The sequence below is a fragment of the Macaca nemestrina genome, chromosome 17 (assembly GCF_043159975.1).
Source record: "Macaca nemestrina isolate mMacNem1 chromosome 17, mMacNem.hap1, whole genome shotgun sequence".
In the NCBI taxonomy this organism is placed as follows: Eukaryota; Metazoa; Chordata; class Mammalia; order Primates; family Cercopithecidae; genus Macaca; species Macaca nemestrina.
Genome location: NC_092141.1, coordinates 6,858,565 through 6,876,234, shown reverse-complemented (window position 1 = coordinate 6,876,234; position 17,670 = coordinate 6,858,565). Strand labels below are relative to the sequence as shown.

At 53.9% G+C, this 17,670-nt stretch overlaps 1 protein-coding gene across 1 annotated transcript in view; it reads left to right on the top strand.

The window, feature by feature from the left end:
* Window positions 1–699: 699 nt before the first annotated feature.
* The window catches only part of LOC105472893 (solute carrier family 13 member 5), a 28,822-nt gene continuing 11,851 nt past the window's right edge, over window positions 700–17,670 (top strand). Inside the window, exons 1-6 of the mRNA XM_011726474.2 lie at window positions 700–856; window positions 7,077–7,205; window positions 7,454–7,590; window positions 10,173–10,351; window positions 11,094–11,262; window positions 12,995–13,117. Of these exons, the coding sequence (XP_011724776.1) occupies window positions 755–856; window positions 7,077–7,205; window positions 7,454–7,590; window positions 10,173–10,351; window positions 11,094–11,262; window positions 12,995–13,117 (839 nt within the window). The 5' untranslated portion in view covers window positions 700–754. The remainder of the gene's footprint in view (window positions 857–7,076; window positions 7,206–7,453; window positions 7,591–10,172; window positions 10,352–11,093; window positions 11,263–12,994; window positions 13,118–17,670) is intronic.

The following is a 17,670-nucleotide window of genomic DNA, read 5'->3' as shown; positions in this document are numbered from 1 at the left end:
CCGCCGGGTGTCCGCGGGGCGCAGTGTCCACTGGAGCGCGAGAGCCCCTGGGACCGCGGAGGACAGTGGCCTGGCCTCCCCCTGCGATCGCCCAGGAGCTCAGGGGCAGAGAGTGCGAGCGGGGAAAGGGGGTCCTGCACCCAGAGCGGGGCGTATGTGGCGAGGAAGCCAGGGAGACCGGGAAACGAGGCCCGCGGTGCAGAGGGCGCGGGGCGTGCGGGGACACCTCCCGGAGAGACATGGTTGGGGCGGAAGTAAGGAGATGGAAAGGAGAGGGAGATCGGGGAGATGGACCTGAGAGACCCAGAGGCCTGCAGAGATTTTCATCCGGGACCCTTCAGAGCCCAGGAAAGAGCAGGTGCGGACGCGGGAGGGCGCCTCACGCCAAAGCGGGTAGCACCAGTGACCTAAACACGCCCCGCTTGGCAGCCCCGGGACGCACCTCTGCCCGGGTAGCGCAGCAGAGGCTTGGAGAGCGCGAGGTGGTAGGGCCCAGGCTGCCCCTAGAGGGCTGGCCCGAAGCGTTAGAGTCCAAAGACGCCTCCCGCCGCCGCCGGGTGGCAGAACTGGGGGCAGGCGCGTCCCACCGACCCCGAGGGGTGGCCCCGCCCCAGGGCCGTGGGGAGGTGCCCCCGTGCGGGGCGGAGTTGTCACCGCCCCCTCCCCAATCCCCAGGGACTGCGGCCCCTTCTTAAGCCCGCGGCGCTTCTAGCTGCCCCTCACTCGTCTCGCCCGCCAGTCTCCCTCCCGCGCGATGGCCTCGGCGCTGAGCTATGTCTCCAAGTTCAAGTCCTTCGTGATCTTGTTCGTCACCCCGCTCCTGCTGCTGCCACTCGTCATTCTGATGCCCGCCAAGGTCAGTTGCACCTCCAGGCAGCCCTTCGGACACCGGGCGCCCGGTGCCCACTAAGGGGCACCGAATCCGGGAGCCCTGAGCTGGAGCACACGGATTTCACGGGGGGCACAGCTCTCCCGGGGCGCGCGCACTCAGGAGCTCCAGGTGCCAGATGGGAGGTGCCCTGTAAAGAATCCGAGGGGCATGGCGACCCCAGGGCGCACCACCCTTGGGGTTTACAGATCCCAGGGCGCAAGAGCCGTCCAGGCAAGCACAGAAACCTCGAAGTGAGCACAGATCTCAGTCACACAGATCCCAGCCTTAGGCTCAGTCCCTGGCTCCGAATTCAATCTCCCCACAGTGCATAACCCCGTTTCCTCCCAGAATGCCACCTGCGCCAACAGGGAACCTGGGAGCTTGCCTTTCCCTCTCTCTCTCCTGTCTTTTCCCTTCGCCAAAGAAGACTTCAAGCTGTAGGTGACTTCCGCCGTCAGGAGGGACCTACAGGAAAAAAATCATCACCCACGTGGATCCTGCGCTGTCTTTGCCACTCTCTGGTCCTTCCTTGGGCCTTAGTGTCTCTATCTGTGATCCACATTTCTTCCAACCTGGAGCGCCACATCTGATTCCTAATCCTGCCCCAGGCTGCAGGCAGGTCGGGGTTGGCCTGCTTTGCCTGCTGCCTGCTGGGGCTGTAGCAGGAGGCGGGACACATTCCCAGAGCTCACGCCTTGGGTGGCAGGACCTGGAGTCGCAGGGAAGCTTCCTCCCAGGCCCTAGTCTCCTAATGCTTCTATGAGGGAGACAGAGAATGAATGGCCTTGGCCGCAGGGTGGGGGCAGGCTCCACTGGGCTGTGCACAGCCAGTTTGGCAGAGGCCCGAGCCCTTTGAAGCCTTTTGTGGCTGCTGGCTGCTCCTTCCTCGTTCCTTCTTTCAGCCCTTTCACTCTCAGCCCAGACAGGAAACCTCCAGCTCCCCCGCTCCCCTCCCCAGGCAGGTTTGGGAAACAGAGGAGCTCTTCAGGGGATGCTCTGGGGGGAGCTCTAGAGGAAGGGAATGCACTGGGGTGTCAGGAAGCCAACCTGCAAGAGAACTGGACTTCCACCATTCTCTCATCTGCGTGACCTTAGCCAAGTGCCTGTGCTCTCTGGGCCTTGGTGTTCTCATCTGTACAATGGGGCTAGGCGGTTTGGTTCTGACACTTTAAGGCTTTGGGAATCAAAAGGGATTAAGGTTGGTTCCTAGGATGGGGGAGGGGGAGACTGGGAGGAGCCCTTGGGTGGGCCTAGCACAGGCCCTGGATGGGTCAAGGACAGCAGATCCAACTGTGGAGGCTCTGCAGTTGCCGCACCACCTGTGAGCAGCCACACTTCCTCCGTAGCAAGAAGTTTGGGGCTGTTATTGTCCAGGCGAAGGAGCCAGGCAGGAGAGCTGCGACTTCACCTCTGCTGGTAGGGAGTGACCTTCCCTGGAAATGATTATAGTAGCTTGGCTGACCTTCCTGCCCCAGGAGACCCCACTCACACACACACACACACACACACACACACACACAAAACACACAAACACACAGACACACAAACACACAAAACACACAAACACAGACACAAACACACACACACAGACACACAAACAGAAAACACACACAAATACACAAAACACACAAACACAGACATGCAAACACACACACAAACACACAGACACAAACGCACACACAAAACACACAAAAACACACAAACACACACAAACATACACAAACACACAAAACACACACAGACACACAAACACACACAAAAACACACAAACACACACAAAAACACACAAGCACACACACACACACCCTGAACTGGAAACCGCAACTCTGTGTGTGTGTGTGTGTGTGTGTGTGTGTGTGAGAGAGAGAGAGAGAGAGAGATTAAGCTGTCCTGTGAATGAGGACCAGGGAGGGGAAGCAAAGAACCCAGGGAGAGTCCTTCCAAAGGCTGCCTTCATGAGCTTTCCTTCTGACGGGGTTGGGTGAGGACCCTGGACCTTGTCTTCTTGTTTTTTCCCTTTGTGCCTGTTTCGGTCACCATGCGTCCACCCTCCACGGCCACCCCATTGTGCAAGGAAACCCAGAGGGTACACAGCACAGGCAGGGCAGCTGGGAAGCTGGTGAGAAGCTGGCAGGACCTTGGCAGCCTGAGCAACACAGTCCTTGCCAGGAGGTGACTCCCAGGGCACGCCACCCTCTCCCAACACCCAGGCCCCTCTTCTCGCCGGCTGTCTCCAGTTCTCCTGTCTTTACCTGGACTCCCTCCTGGTCTCATCTCTGCTCCACTTTCTCTATCCTTTCTCTGGGTCCTTTTTTATTTAAAAAAATTTAATACAATAAATGATAAATTTATTGTATCATTTATTTTATTAAAATGTAAAAGTTTTTTTTTAACAAATCTGTAAGGTATAAAATAAAAATAAAAATACCCTCAAATCCCATAAGTTATTCATATTTTGATGAACATCTTTCCAGAAACCAATCAATCTCTTCTCTCTCTTCCCAAACACACACACACACACACACACACACACACAAATACACACACACACAGAGTAGGTTTTGCCTGCATTTTTTCATTAAGTGGTGTGTCAGGAAACCCTGACTTGTTAGTGTTAAACTTTTCTAACATCTGCTTCCCGTCCTGCCCTCTCCCTTGACACTGTGGAGGCATTCTAGACTAGGGGGATCAAGCCTGTTGACTTCAGGGATGAGGCACCTCGTGGGCTTCCAAATAGTGGCATGGAGGTGAGGGGGCAGTTAACCTTGTGTCTCATCCTCTTTCCTAGTTGGTCTGTTTGACTCCTCCAGGAGCACACAGTGTACACTGGTGACGCACGCCACCTACTGCTTCTAAGTTTAGAGAATCAAAAGTTACCGAGGACTTTGTGCGCCATATGGGAAGAACGAGGACTTTTAAATCCACGATTTGCAGATGAAGACATGAAACAAGAGGGGATAGGGGCCAGGATTGGGAGCAGGAGGAGTAATTTATGAGCGACATTGTTTAGAATTGCTATCACCTGATGATAGTAAGAAGGAAACTAATGTTTAGCTAATATTATTGTTTTAAAATTCTCTCCGATGCGCCCTCTCGTTGTCTGCCCCTGGAGGGGATCATTCTCATGGCCTGCCCAGTGGTACACCCCTGACACCAAGGCCCAAAGAAGTTAGTGGCTGCCAAAGGCCAGACAGTGGCTGACAGCGGGCGCCAATCATATCTGTCTGGTGTCAAAGCCTGGGTTTCCAGTGACGCTGCTGTTCCGCCTTTAGTTCAGTGGCTGTCAACCAGCATTGATCCTTTCTCCTGCCCTCACCCTGCCCCACAACAGGGGACCTTTGGCAAAGTACAGAGACATTTTTTGCCGTCCCAAATGGAGACAGTCTTACTGGCATCTCACAGGTGGAAGCCAGCGGTGCTCTAAGCATCCTGCAGTACACAGCCCCCACAACAAAGAATCATTTAATCCAAAATGTCAGTGTGCCGAGGCTGAGTAACCCTGCCTTGCCAGTAGGGAGGTGCCCTGGGTTGCTTGTGGGATGCTGAAAAAGATGTATTTCTTGTGGCTGATAACACAACCCCGACAAAGAATTTCTAAGTCTTCCTGCAATGTTTCGTGCAAATAATCCATACGCTCTTCTGGGTGATGAGAAGCAGGGATTGTGTACAGGTGCATCTGTTCTTCTGCAGCGTTGTCAGAGTTAAACTCAGATGAATGCTATTGATTCCTTTAATAAGCATTTGCAAAGATGGCCGGGCGCGGTGGCTCACACCTGTAATCCCAGCACTTTGGGAGGCCAAGACAGGTGGATAATCAGGCTAGGAGATGGAGACCATCCTGGCCAACATGGTGAAATCCCGTCTCTACTAAAAATACAAAAATTAGCAGGGCGTGATGGCACTTGTCTGTAATCCCAGTTACTCAGGAGACTGAGGCAGGAGAATTGCTTGAACCCAGGAGGCAGAGGCTGCAGTGAGCCTAGATCGCACCACTGCACTCCAGCCTGGGGACAGAGCAAGACTCTGTCTCAAAAATAAATAAATAAATAAATAAATAAATAAATAAATAAATAAGCATTTGTAAAGATATCGTAAGTGTTAAACCTGTTCTGGATGCCGAGGACAGTGATCTACAAATACAGCAGGTTCTTGAATAATGTCGATTCATTCAACATCATTTCATTATAATGTTGATGGGAGGAGGAGGGAAAAGGAAGGATCCCTTGAGCCCAGGAGGTGGAGGCTGCAGTGAGCTGTGATTGTGCCACAGCACTCCCGCCTGGACAACAAAGCGAGACCCTGTCTCAAAAAAAAAAAAAAAAAAAAAAAAGAGCGAGAGAGAAAGAAAAGAAAATGATTGCCAGCTGGGGCCACTGTCTGTGTGGAGTTTGCACGTTATCCTCGTTGTCTGCATTGGTTTTCTCCAGCTACTGTGGTTTCCTTCCACATCCCAAACCTGTGCACGTTAGGTGAATTAGAGTGTCTGCAGGCTCCCCATCTGAATGAGTGTGGGTGTGCGTTCATTGTGCATTCTGCAATGGGATGGCATCTTATCCAGGGCTGGTATCTACCTTGTACCCTGAGCTGCCAGGACAGGCTCTGGCCACCCAAGACCCTGACCTGCCGTAACTGGATAATTATCTAACTTGTTTCTATTAATGTTTCTTAAGCATATGTATAGCTCACATTCCTTTCCGTGTTTAATATTGGAAGTGTTTTGGTCCTTATTTAGGATCTCCGTGATGTTTTTGTGACCAGAAATATGCTATAGAAATTTAACTGTTGTTTCTAGCAATTTGCCTATGGGAATATTGGCTTACGTTGTTTCGCTTACACATTGCAGTTTCCAAAAACCAATCAACGATGTTAAGTGAGGACTCACTGTGCTGTTTGTGCTCTCAAGTCACGCACTGGTTGTGGTGGTAGAAGGACAGTTGAGGAAACAGTGACAACCCCATATGCTAATGGCTGGGGAGGGTACTTAGAAGAAGGGCGCAAACCAGACTGTGGAGGGGGTGCAGGGAGACATCTAAGAAGGAACTCTGAGGTTGGGCGTAGTGGCTCACGCCTGTAATCCCAGCACTTTGGGAGACTGAGGTGGGCGGATCATGAGGTCAAGAGTTCAAGATCAGCCTGACCAACATGGCAAAACCCCGTCTCTACTAAAAATACAAAAATTAGCCTGGTGTGGTGGCGCACGTCTGTAATGCCAACTCCAGAGGCTGAGGCAGGAGAATCGCTTGAACCCGGGAGGTGGAGGTTGCAGTGAGCTGAAATCGTGCTGTTGCACTCCAGCCTGGGCAATAGGATTGAAACTCTGTCTCATTAAAAAAAAAAAAAAAAAAAGCCAATGAAAGATAAAACAACCTAGGGAGGTGGCTAGTTTTATTATATAATAATTATTATTTTTATTTCAATAGCTTTAGGGGTACATGTAGTTTTTGGTTACATGGATGAATTGTATAGTGGTGAAGTCTGAGATTTTAGTGCACCCATCACCCAAGTAGTGTATGTGGTGCCCAATATGTAGTTTTTCAATCCCTCACTCCCCTCCCACCCTCCCTGCTTCTAAGTCTCCAGTATCCATTCTACCACGCTATATACCTTTGGGTACCCATAGTTTAGCTCCCACTTATAAGTGAGAACATGCAGTATTTGGCTTTCCATTCCTGAGTCACTTCTCTTAGAATAATGGCCTCTTAGGTGGCAAGAGCAAAACTCCATCTTAAAAAAAAAAACCAAAGTAACAGATATTTTAATCTTCTCTTCCTTCTCCTCTTCTTCCTTTCTTTTCTTCCTCCTCTGTCCCCCTTCCTCTCTTTCTTCTATCCCTTCCTCCTCCTTCTCCTCCTTTTCCCTTTTCTTCCTTGTCCTATTCTTGATCTTTTCTTTTGAGAGGTAGCTAATCCAAGGTTTGAGAAGATCAAAGAACGTGCCTAGAACCACACCTCTGGAAAGGAGGGAGGCAGGGACGAGGGGTGGGAATGGGGCAGGAGTCCTTTGAGGATAGATCCTATGCCTGCCTCCCCAGCCTGACCCCGGAAAGCTGTGCTGACTAGGGCTGGGGGAACAGGATGACTTTGAGTGGATTCCCTCTGAGATCGCCCCTGTGTCTTGACAATCCACGCCAGCTGCCGTCCGGAGGGTTCCGGGGGTGGGGAGAGTGAGGCGGCCACATGCCGAAGCCTCAGGACTGTCTCTTCAGTTTGTCAGGTGCGCCTACGTCATCATCCTCATGGCCATTTACTGGTGCACAGAAGTCATCCCTCTGGCTGTCACCTCTCTCATGCCTGTCTTGCTTTTCCCACTCTTCCAGATTCTGGACTCCAAGCAGGTAAGCAGACCGAGGGGATCCTGGTGACTTCCTGGTTCTCCCCTTGTCTTTTTCTGTGGTCCTCTCTGTGAGCCGCACAGGCCTGGGGGTGACCGGAAAACCTCCATTGTGGGTTCTCCCTGGCAGGGAGACACCACTCGGGCCTGCATCCCCACTCCAAGCGGTCCCTGAAGTCAGCATCTGGGACTTGGGTGGCTCTAGTGTGTGGCAAGGGGCAGCCCTGATGGGGCCTTCGTGCCACGCTCCAGGTGTGTGTCCAGTACATGAAGGACACCAACATGCTGTTCCTGGGCGGCCTCATCGTGGCCGTGGCTGTGGAGCGCTGGAACCTGCACAAGAGGATAGCCCTGCGCACGCTCCTCTGGGTGGGGGCCAAGCCTGCACAGTAATTACGCCTTCTCTCTCTTGCCACGTGGCTCTGCATGAGCCCCAGGGCTGCAAGGGGGTGGAGGGTGGCACAGACCGGGCCGCCCACTGGTGAGGGCTGGCCATGGGCTTACCTGGACTTGGCTGGGTGGGACGCATTGTAGCTTTAGCTGGAGAGACCAGATGCACGCGTGGTGGTGGCACACGGTGAGCAGCAGTAAGTAAGGGTCCTCTGAATCCAGAGGAGGTGGGTCAGCAAGAGTCCTTGCAGGCTTGGAAGGCTTCCTGGGGGAGGCAGCTAGCTGCAGGGTTCCACAGGGAACAAATTGGATAGAGGCTGGATCAAGCTGTGTCTGATGGGGTAGGGGAAGCAGGCCAGAAGTGGCTCAACCACCCAGCTCATGGGGAAACAGAAAGGTCCTCTCTCCAAGCTGGAGCATCTATTTCCACTGCAAAGAAGCTTCTTAATTTATCTCCCTGACATCACTCAGTACCCCAGCTTCTCTCTCCATTTTCAAGATCTCCCCTGCCAATCTAGCTGGCCATTTCCAGCCAAGCCATGGAGTCAATATAACCATAATCATAGCCATAATCAATCATGATCATAATGCGTATATTGAGTGTCTACAAGGCCCCAGGCATGATGCCAGAAGCTTATTCATTGCCTCATTTAATTCTCACAACTCTGACAGCTGAGGATTCTTCTTACCGCCCACATTCTGTGGATGAGGAATTGGAGGCAGAGAGGGGTAAAGTGATTTGCTCATGGACACACGGGGATTGGACCCAGGTTCTCTGATAAGGTCTGTGTCCTCTCTAATCAGAAACTCAGGGCACATCTTCCTTTTGAGGCAATGTGTCCCCTTAATGATGCCATGTCCCAGGCCCAGCCCTTGGGAGTCAGCTCCTGGTCAGTTCACGGTAAATTCCTCCTGAGGCGCCCCCGTGCCGGGGGCTGCGCTAGACCCCGAGCACACACAGACACTGGCCTGCCCTGCGGGCGACCCATGCCCGGGGCTCCCTGGGTGCCTCAGACTCCCCTGAGCAGGGGGCTTTGTGGCTCTCTGATCTCTGTTACACATCCTGGCATTGATTCCTTCTAGTGACTGGTTTAGCGTCAAATCGAAAGCCGTCGTATTTTCTAGAAACGAGAGACCCCAGGAAAGTGGACCTCGGGGCCCTCAGAATTCTTTTTCTTGGCCCCCTTGAGTGGCCAGCTTGGGTGGGAGGCCACTCCAGTGGGGTTCATTCTGGAGCACGTTGGAGAGCTTCTACTTCCAAACCCAAGTTCATACATGCTTCTCTCTCCTTCCTGCCACCCGGCTCCTCTGAGCACGGTCTCCAGTTGTCCAAGGCACTGGCTGTCCTGCGGGTCACCTGTATGTGAGGCACCCTTGGTGCCTTGAAATAGCATGTAGAAGCCGTGGTTCTTCTAAGACAACTCCATTCATGCAAACTCTCCCCCTCCTCCTAGCCTGGGTCCCAGGCTTTTTTTTTTTTTTTATGGGTCCATAATGTCCGCCTATGAGGACAGCAGCTTGGGCCCTGGTGCAGAACAGCTTCTAGGTCCCTTCAGGCTCCTACCCCTGCCCCTGCTCCTACCCCCGGGTGAACTAGGAGCCCTGAGGAGGAGCCTGGCTGCAACAGGGCCCGCAGGCTGAGAGTAGTCAAGCTCCTTCTGCCCCTAGCTGGGGCGTGTGGAGCCACAGAGCAGAGTCAGGCCCTGCCCTACTCACAGCCTAAGGAGAGAGCAGACGTGGAAACCGGTGCTTTGAACCCAGCACAGCGATGATGAGAGTAAGCGGGAGGATTGAGAATGGCCAGACCAGCCCCACCTGGCGCACACTGAGAGGGCGGTCCCGGGCGAGGGACGTTGCTTGGGCAGGCTCTGAAGGACCATGAGGAGTCTTCCTGATAGACGGCAGAGAAGGGAGCAGGGGTTATAAGCAAAGGGAGTGTATTTTCTGAATACTGTTTGTGTGATCAGTTCCACTGCAGCATGGAGGGGTCAAAGTGTATATGCGGGGGCGGAGGGGAGATGGTGGGGACGGAGTGGCAGCGGGAGAAGAGTCACACTTTCCCAAGCTCCCTCCCCAGCTCACCTTACCCCTACTCTGCTTAGCCCTTCTGAACTTCTGAGAGGTGAGGCAGGGTTTGGGAGTGGGTGGGAATTTCCTAGCCAGAAGTGGGAAGCTGGGGCTGCCTGCACGTAGGGGTATTCCGGCATACCCCAGGGCAAGCTCATATTGAGTTGGCACCATCTGGTTGCCTGGGCTTCCCCTGCTAGATGGTGGGGCAGGGGTGCTCCTTAGAACCACGACTGGATCTGAGGCCTCTTGGTAACCCCAGAAGCAAGCAGAGTAGACATCAGGAATGTGTGTGGGAGAGGCGGGAGGGAGAGAGGAATGGAGGAGGCAAAGAAGGGAAGGAGGGAGGGAGGGGAGGCTCTCAAACTGTCATCCCTATTCAAATATCCGATCTTGAATTGGCCTCAACACCTGTGCATCCCTGCAGGGGTGGACCCAGTCCCCAGCTGCTTCCTAGGAAGTATGGGGGTGGGGTGGGGATTCTCTGGCTTTCCTCCCTGCCCCTCCTCTGCAGGTTGATGCTGGGCTTTATGGGCGTCACCGCCTTCCTGTCCATGTGGATCAGTAACACGGCAACCACGGCCATGATGGTGCCCATTGTGGAGGCCATATTGCAGCAGATGGAAGCCACGAGCGCAGCCACCGAGGCCGGCCTGGAGCTGGTGGACAAGGGCAAGGCCAGTGAGCTGCCAGGTGAGCCCCTGGCCAGGGCACTGCCAGGCCACAACAGCAGCCTTCCCCTCCCTCTGCTGGCACATGCTTTGGCCACCCCCTTCTCCCTGTCTGCTTCCTGGAACCCTCCTTTAAACACGCACAGAGAAAAAAAAAAAATAGAAACTACTGTTGTCGTAAGTTTTAGGAAGGGGATTATTGCATAAAAGTTAGATCCTTTAATAGAGCTTTGAACAAAGTCCCACCCTCGGTTCCCATCAGTTGCAGAAATCAGTGCGTTCACCTGATTATTCATTCGGGCATCTTGCGAGCACTTACGGGTGCCCCTCACTCCTTGCTACTCATGCTCATCCTCAAGGAGGCCTTCTCTGACCTCCTCGAGCAGCTCAAATCCTTCCGCTCTCTGCTCCCATAGGTCTTGGACTTGGTGTCCCATGCTTGCTTCTCTGCTAGGTGCCAAGCTGAGGGAGGCAAGACAGCATCTGCCATGCCGTCTGCCATGTCCCCTTACCATCCCCAGCCCAGAGCAGTAGACTCAGGGTCTGTGGCTGACGGCCTGATTGCCAGACCCAGGGCAAGGTCCTGGGGCTTACAGAGAGGAATGGGGCACATCCCTGCCAACAACTCTTATGGAGCCCAGTGGGGCAGCTAAATCAGCAGAGCTGGGATCTCCCAATCCTCAGGTCGGCAGCAGAGTCAGGAGCCGGGCCTGGGCAGGCAGCCCCCAAGACCGGCTCAGCTGACAGCGCTGTGCCCACCACAGGGAGCCAAGTGGTTTTTGAAGGCCCCGCTCTGGGGCAGCAGGAGGACGAAGACTGGAATAGGTTGTGCAAGGCCATGACCCTGTGCATCTGCTACGCGGCCAGCATCGGGGGAACTGCCACCCTGACCGGGACGGGACCCAACGTGGTGCTCCTGGGCCAGATGAACGAGTGAGTCCTTGGTCACACCTTCTGGGGACTACAAAGTGGGTACCAGGGCTGGAGGGACCTGCCCATCTCTCTCTGCTCCTCTGCAGAGTCCTGGAGCTTGGGGCAGCCAGACCTGGCCTGGGAGCCTGGCAGGGGTGGAAAGATGTGGCCCCATCCAGCCTCTGTGTCCTGGCACCCCTACTGATGCCAGGGGAGCCAACATCCAAGTCTGCTTTCTGCTATGACGCAAGAGCCACCACCTGCCCTGGGCTCAGGGATTCTGGCTCAGGGAGAGAGTGTGGATTGAACGCTGAGCTAAAGGCATGGCAGATGACAATGTACTTCCAGATGCTGGGTCCTTTGTTGAAACTTGTAGAAAACAGACACCTCTAAAAGACTCCCCACCACTCCCTTGGCTCACTGCCTTTGGTGGCCAATGGTGATGGTGCCGTGATATCTGAGGTCTACAGATGGTATGAAGGGCTGGGGTTGGGTCATTCACTGCCTCACTGCCTCCTTATAGTCCCACTGACTGCCTTTGAGGTGACAGGTCCCCTTGTGAGGTGTACAGGTGAACCATGGGGTGGTGTGGAACTTTCCAGCCTTGGCCACAAAGGGATGCAGGCCATGAGGACCCCATTTCTGTACCTGGCCTCCTGCTGGGGGGGGCTGGGATCACAAGAGGGAGAGGAACCTGGACCCTGCCACGGGGTAGTCATGGTCTGTTGAGGGTGGCAAGGTGCCTGGGGCTTCCAGGCACGTCTGGTAAATAAACGTATTAATTGAGGTATGTACTAATTGGAGTGGGCAGGAACAAAAACAAGGTGGTGCCATCCTTTGTAGACAGGAGCCTGGACAGGGGTGGGGAGGGCAGTGGGTGCAGGAGCTGAGAGGTGGAAAGGACAGGTCTGGAGCCTGGCTGGGCAGAAACTTGAGGTTCAACAACCCGTTTGTTTTAATTTCGGGAGTGTTTTCTGTAATGATATCCTTACAGTTCTCCAGTAACTTTCTTTGGGAAGAGCAGCCTGTCTGGGCTGAGTGGGGAAAGCTCTGCGTCTGCTTTGACATTCTTGAGCTAAAAGAGGCAGCCCCTGGGGCTAGCAGAGCCCCAGGGATGGGAGATGGGGCCTGCGGCGGAAGTGGCCCTCCTCCAGCCTCCACTCTGGGAAGCTTTTGAGATTTGCTTTGCTAAGTCAGGGGACCATCCTTTGCAGAAACCCACAGGATGAGATTGCTGAGGGCTCTGTGGATCCCCAGAGCTATCAGTCAAATTACACGCATGTGTATAAAAGGTGTATTTTTCTTTTCTTTTTCTTTCTTTTTTTTTTTTTTTTTGAGACAGAGTCTCGCTTTGTTGCCCAGGCTGGAGTGCAGTGGCTCGATCTTGGCTCACTGCAACCTCTGCCTCCCGGGTTCAAGCGATTCTCCTGCTTCAGCCTCCCGAGTAGCTGGGATTACAGGCGCCCGCCACCACGCCTGGGTAATTTTTGTATTATTAGTGGAGACAGGGTTTCACCATGTTGGCCAGGCTAGTCTCAAACTCCTGACCTTATGATCCACCTACCTCGGCCTCCCAGAGTCCTGGAATTACCGGTGTGAGCCACTGCGCCGGCCACAGGCTAGACCCCAGGAGGACATGGCCCCCACACAGGCCCGCCGCTCAGGGCCCAGCTGCTGCTCCACCCCCACGCACAGGGCCAGGCTGGCTTGCCACGGCTCAGCATCTGAGGTGGGGACCGGTGTCTCCTTGCAGGTTGTTTCCCGACAGCAAGGACCTCGTGAACTTTGCCTCCTGGTTTGCATTTGCCTTTCCCAATATGCTGGTGATGCTGCTGTTCGCCTGGCTGTGGCTCCAGTTTGCTTACATGAGATTCAAGTAAGTTTGAGCCGCTCACGGCCTCATTATACCTAATTATGCCTCCAAGCTGCAGAAGAGCCTTCAGACTCAATAGGCGGGTTTACAAAGTCCTCCGCGTCTGACCCTGATCTTTCTCCAGCCCCGTCTCCTGCTAGTCTGCCCTCCTGTTCCTTCCACCCCAGGCTGCTGGCTGAGCTTTGCGCACACGTGGTCCCGTCTTCCTGGAATGCCATTCTCTACCTTCCCACCTCCTCAGCCTTCGAGGCTAGCTCAAATGCTGCTTCCCTGACTTTCCCTCCAACCCCCATTCCATCTCTGAGTGGCCCCTGGGCATATCACAGTCCTGTCCTTTAGTATCTGCGTTTGGGTTCCAGTGACTTTGAATTCCTCCAGAGCCACTCTGATGCCAGACACCCCACACAGCTCCCAGCACAGGGAACAAGAGCAGGCAGGTTAAAGCAATTAAAGATAAGCTGATCCCCACGTGCCAGTTCGACATTGCTGGGTGAGCTTCCTCTTGGCCATGTGGGTTCATCAGGCCAGGTCACGGCAAACCTGTGACTTAGCTCTGAGCTAAGCGCATATGCTCTGTGCCTCAATGCACGGGAAGTTTAAGTCGAGTAAAACCAGGAGTGATTACAACCGAATCCATCCAAACCCAGACATTTACGGAGTACGTCTGATGTTCCCAGTAGTGTACAGGTCCTAGAAAGTTTACCTTCCTGTTCCTAGCACACAAGCAGGTTCATCAGGGGTCACCTTTGATGGCAGCCAGACTTTGGACAGAAACCATGACCCGTGGCTGACAAATAGCTAAAAAGAAAAGTTATTGTTTTTCTAAAACACACAAATTTATCTGTGGTGCAAAGGTGATGAGACCACAGCAGGATGGAAAGTACTCAGCTCTGAGTTAAGTGCATGTGCTCTGTGCCTCCGTCTACAGGGAGTTTGAGTCAAGTCAAACCAGGGGAATGTGTGACCAGAGGGAAGAGACTCCAAAGCTGCGAGGCAGAAGTGCCCACGGAAACCCGTGATTTCACGGGGAAAATAGGGAATTTTCCTAAGTTTTCTTCTGAAGGAGGAACTGTTCTGAAAACTCCTATTAAAAAGTTGCTATACAGGCCGGGCGCGATGGCTCACACCTGTAATCCCAACATTTTGGGAGGCCGAGGTGGGCAGATCGCCTGAGGTCAGGAGTTTGTAACCAGCCTGGCCAACATGGTGAAACCCCGTCTCTACTAAAAATACAAAAATTAGCTGGGCGTGGTAGCCCACGCCTGTAATCCCAGCACTTTGGGAGGCCGAGGCGGGCGGATCACCTGAGGTCAGGAGCTCAAGACCAGCCTGGCCAACATGGTGAAACCCTGTCTCTACTAAAAATACAAAAGTTAGCTGGGCGTGGTGGTGCACGCCTGTAACCCCAGCTACTCGGGACGCTGAGGCAGGAGAATTGCTTGAAGCCGGGAGGTGGAGGTTGCAGTGAGCCAAGATCATGCCACTGCACTCCAGCCTGGGCGACAGAGCAAGACTCTGTCTCAAAAAAAAAAAAAAAAAAAAAAAAAAAAAAGTTGCTATACACATTCAAAACAATCATAATAATGATAGTAAGAATAACAATATTAATGATCATTGCCCAAACCCCACTCTGTCCTGCCCATGGACGGGACAGGGGAAACTGTTTTCATGGCTGCCTGGCCACCCAGTTTGACTTTGACAGTAGCTGTCTTTGCCCTGCCTCTTGCATCTGCACCAGGGCCAAAGTCCTGTTCATTTGCTCGCATCCATCGAACAGGTCGCTCAGGAGATGGTCCTGGACCCGCTGCAGGTGACCATGTGTGTCTTCTCATGGGGCAATAGAAATAATAATGACCAACATTTATTGAGTGCTCATTATGTACCAGACACAATTTCGAGTGCTCTTTTTCTTTCTTTTCTTTTTTTTTGAGACAGAGTCTTGCTCTGTCGCCCAGGCTGGAGTGCAGTGGTGCAATCTCAGCTCGCTGCAACCTCCACCTCCTGGGTTCAAGCAATTCCCCCTGCCTCAGCCACCCAAGTAGCTGGAATTACAGGAACCCACCACCACGCCTGGCTAATTTTTGTATTTTTTAGTAGAGACGGGGTTTTGCCATGTTGACCAGGCTGGTCTTGAACTCCTAACCTCAGGTGATCTGCCCTCCTTGGCCTCCCAAATTGCTGGCATTACAGATGTGAGCCACCTCGCCTGGCCCAAGCACTCTTAAACTTAATTTTCACAACAACCTGTGAGGTCAGCACTATTATTATTATTCCCAATTTACAGACAAGGCCGCTGAGGCATGGAGAGGTTATGTAGTCGACACAGGGGTGTGTCACAGGGAAGCAGGGGGACTGAGACTTAAACCCAGGCATTTTGGCTTCCACTGCACATGGCATCTGCTTTTGGGGAGGCTGAGGGTTGCTGCCCTTAGTTGCCTCCAGACCTAAGCATGACCAGGTGTCACAAGCACTAGTTGGGGCCCGAGGTTGCCCTAGAACCCCAAGGCCTGCTGAGAAAGAGGAGGGAGACAGCATGGCGCTGGGGCCAAAAGGGCACCATCCGCTTCTTGTCTGGCCAGAGGTGGATGTCAGGCCCCTGGAGACTCGCAGCCAAGAACCTGAAGCTGAGTCCACCCAGCCTGGCACGGCCTTTCTCAGCTCTCGTTAACTGGCAGGGGAGCCTGAGAGTGTCTGCACAGGGGTCTTCTGAGCATGCTCATGGTGGGGTGTGTGGCTGCAGTCCAGTCCCACCCCTTCCCGACGGGCCACTCTGGTTTGGATGCACACAGTGTGGCTGGCCGTGGTGGTTCACAGGAGCTTTGTTTTGGTTCCAGATCTGGAAGGTAGAGGACAGCTTTTACATTCGGTTTGAGTAATGGGAGCAGTGCTCTGGCCCAGGCCACGTCCTGCCACAAACTAGGACCTGGTAGTCCCTGCCTGCCTTTGTGGCCTCATGGGCCTCCCCACCTGAGCCCAGGGAGCACCTGTCTCAGCTGCAGGAAGCAGCTCCACTGTCGGCTCTGCCCTCACTTGAGTTCTTCATCTGAACGATCGTGGAGAACGGGGTTAAGGTCTCGGCCTCTAGCCTAATCCAGAAAAACTATCTTGCTGAGGAGCCTCGTGTAGCCTCGTAGGCTATATGTAGCCAAAAGGGCCAGACCCCACTCCAGGTCCCCCAAGAACTACATGGGATATTATTACTGGTTATATGTAACTGTCCCAACCAGGCTCACCTCCTGTAATAGTGATGAGGGTTCTTTGGGACCCCTGCCAGGGCGGAGGCATGCAAAGCTCAAGGATCTTTCCCCTCTTCTTGGCTCTGCAGCACATTCAGTCCAAGTTTACCATGGTGCATCATGGTGAAGGCTGTTCTGCTGCAGGACGCTGTGGTCCCCACCCCCTGACCCTGACCTAGGCCCCTCACAGGCCAACTGGACCAATTTACTTGCATCTCATGCCAGCCTAGTCATCAGCAGATGAAATTAACCCAGAGATGAGAGCAAAGCTGCTTAGCACGAGAAACTCTGAAGGCTTAGCGGTACCACTGTGGGGCACCAGCACTGGACGGCTACATACTCCATGCAGCCCCTGAATCTGCAGCTACTGTGGTGCTGGGGATGAGCCGCCAGCACCAAATGCAGGCTCTGGCTCCTGGGCCACTAGTAATACCAAGGTCACCCCTTATGCTGGAAACCTGAAGCCCCTGGCTGAGCCCCAGAATCTCTAGGACGACAGGTGGCAGCAGATAGGTGCTTAGTAGAGCACAAACTTTACCAAGCCAAGGGCGTGACCGCAGAGAGGCCACGTCTTACACAGCGGAGCCATCCCCATGCCCGATGTCGGGAGAGTGTCCCTAGCGGGTGGCCCTCAGGACACACAGCCTTGCCCCCTTGCCCGGCAGGGAAATGATAGCCAACGGTGCAGACCTGAGATCCCATCAGTGTTGCCTCCTTTTCTGACCCCTGAGCACCCCCAGAAAGCTGTGACCTGATGTCCTGGTGCCCCCATGTACCAGGCCAAGCCACCATCACACCAACACTTGGCCCTCACACTCTCCAAGGCTGTTCACATCCAGCACTGGCTCCAGGAATGAGATCCTATTCCATCAATCCCTGCCTTCCTCTGATTATGTCTCAGGGCCCCCAGGAGGGCTCTCACAAGGGAGGGCTCTCACAAGGGAGGGCTCTCCAGGACAATACTCCTGGTCTTGCCCACCCCTTCAAACCAACAGTGGCTGGAACTGGAATGTGTGAATGGACTCTTCAGCATACCTTAAGGCCTTTGTCCTGTGCACAGTGGCCCCAGTTATCCCCTGTCCACAGCTGAGCTCCCCTCTACACCTCCTCCAAGAACCTCCTCTCCTCCCTGCCTCCTCATGCCAACACCACCTTAGGGAAGGCCCTGCAGGGCACCCTGGACAATGGATACTGGTCCCAAGGGTCCCATCCAGGATGGGGGCACCCATCCTGGGCTGGCTTCCTTCCTGCCCTAGCCATGCCTGCTGCTAACCCCAGGGTCTCCTGGATCCCTAATCCTGCACCTCCAGCTCCAGGGAA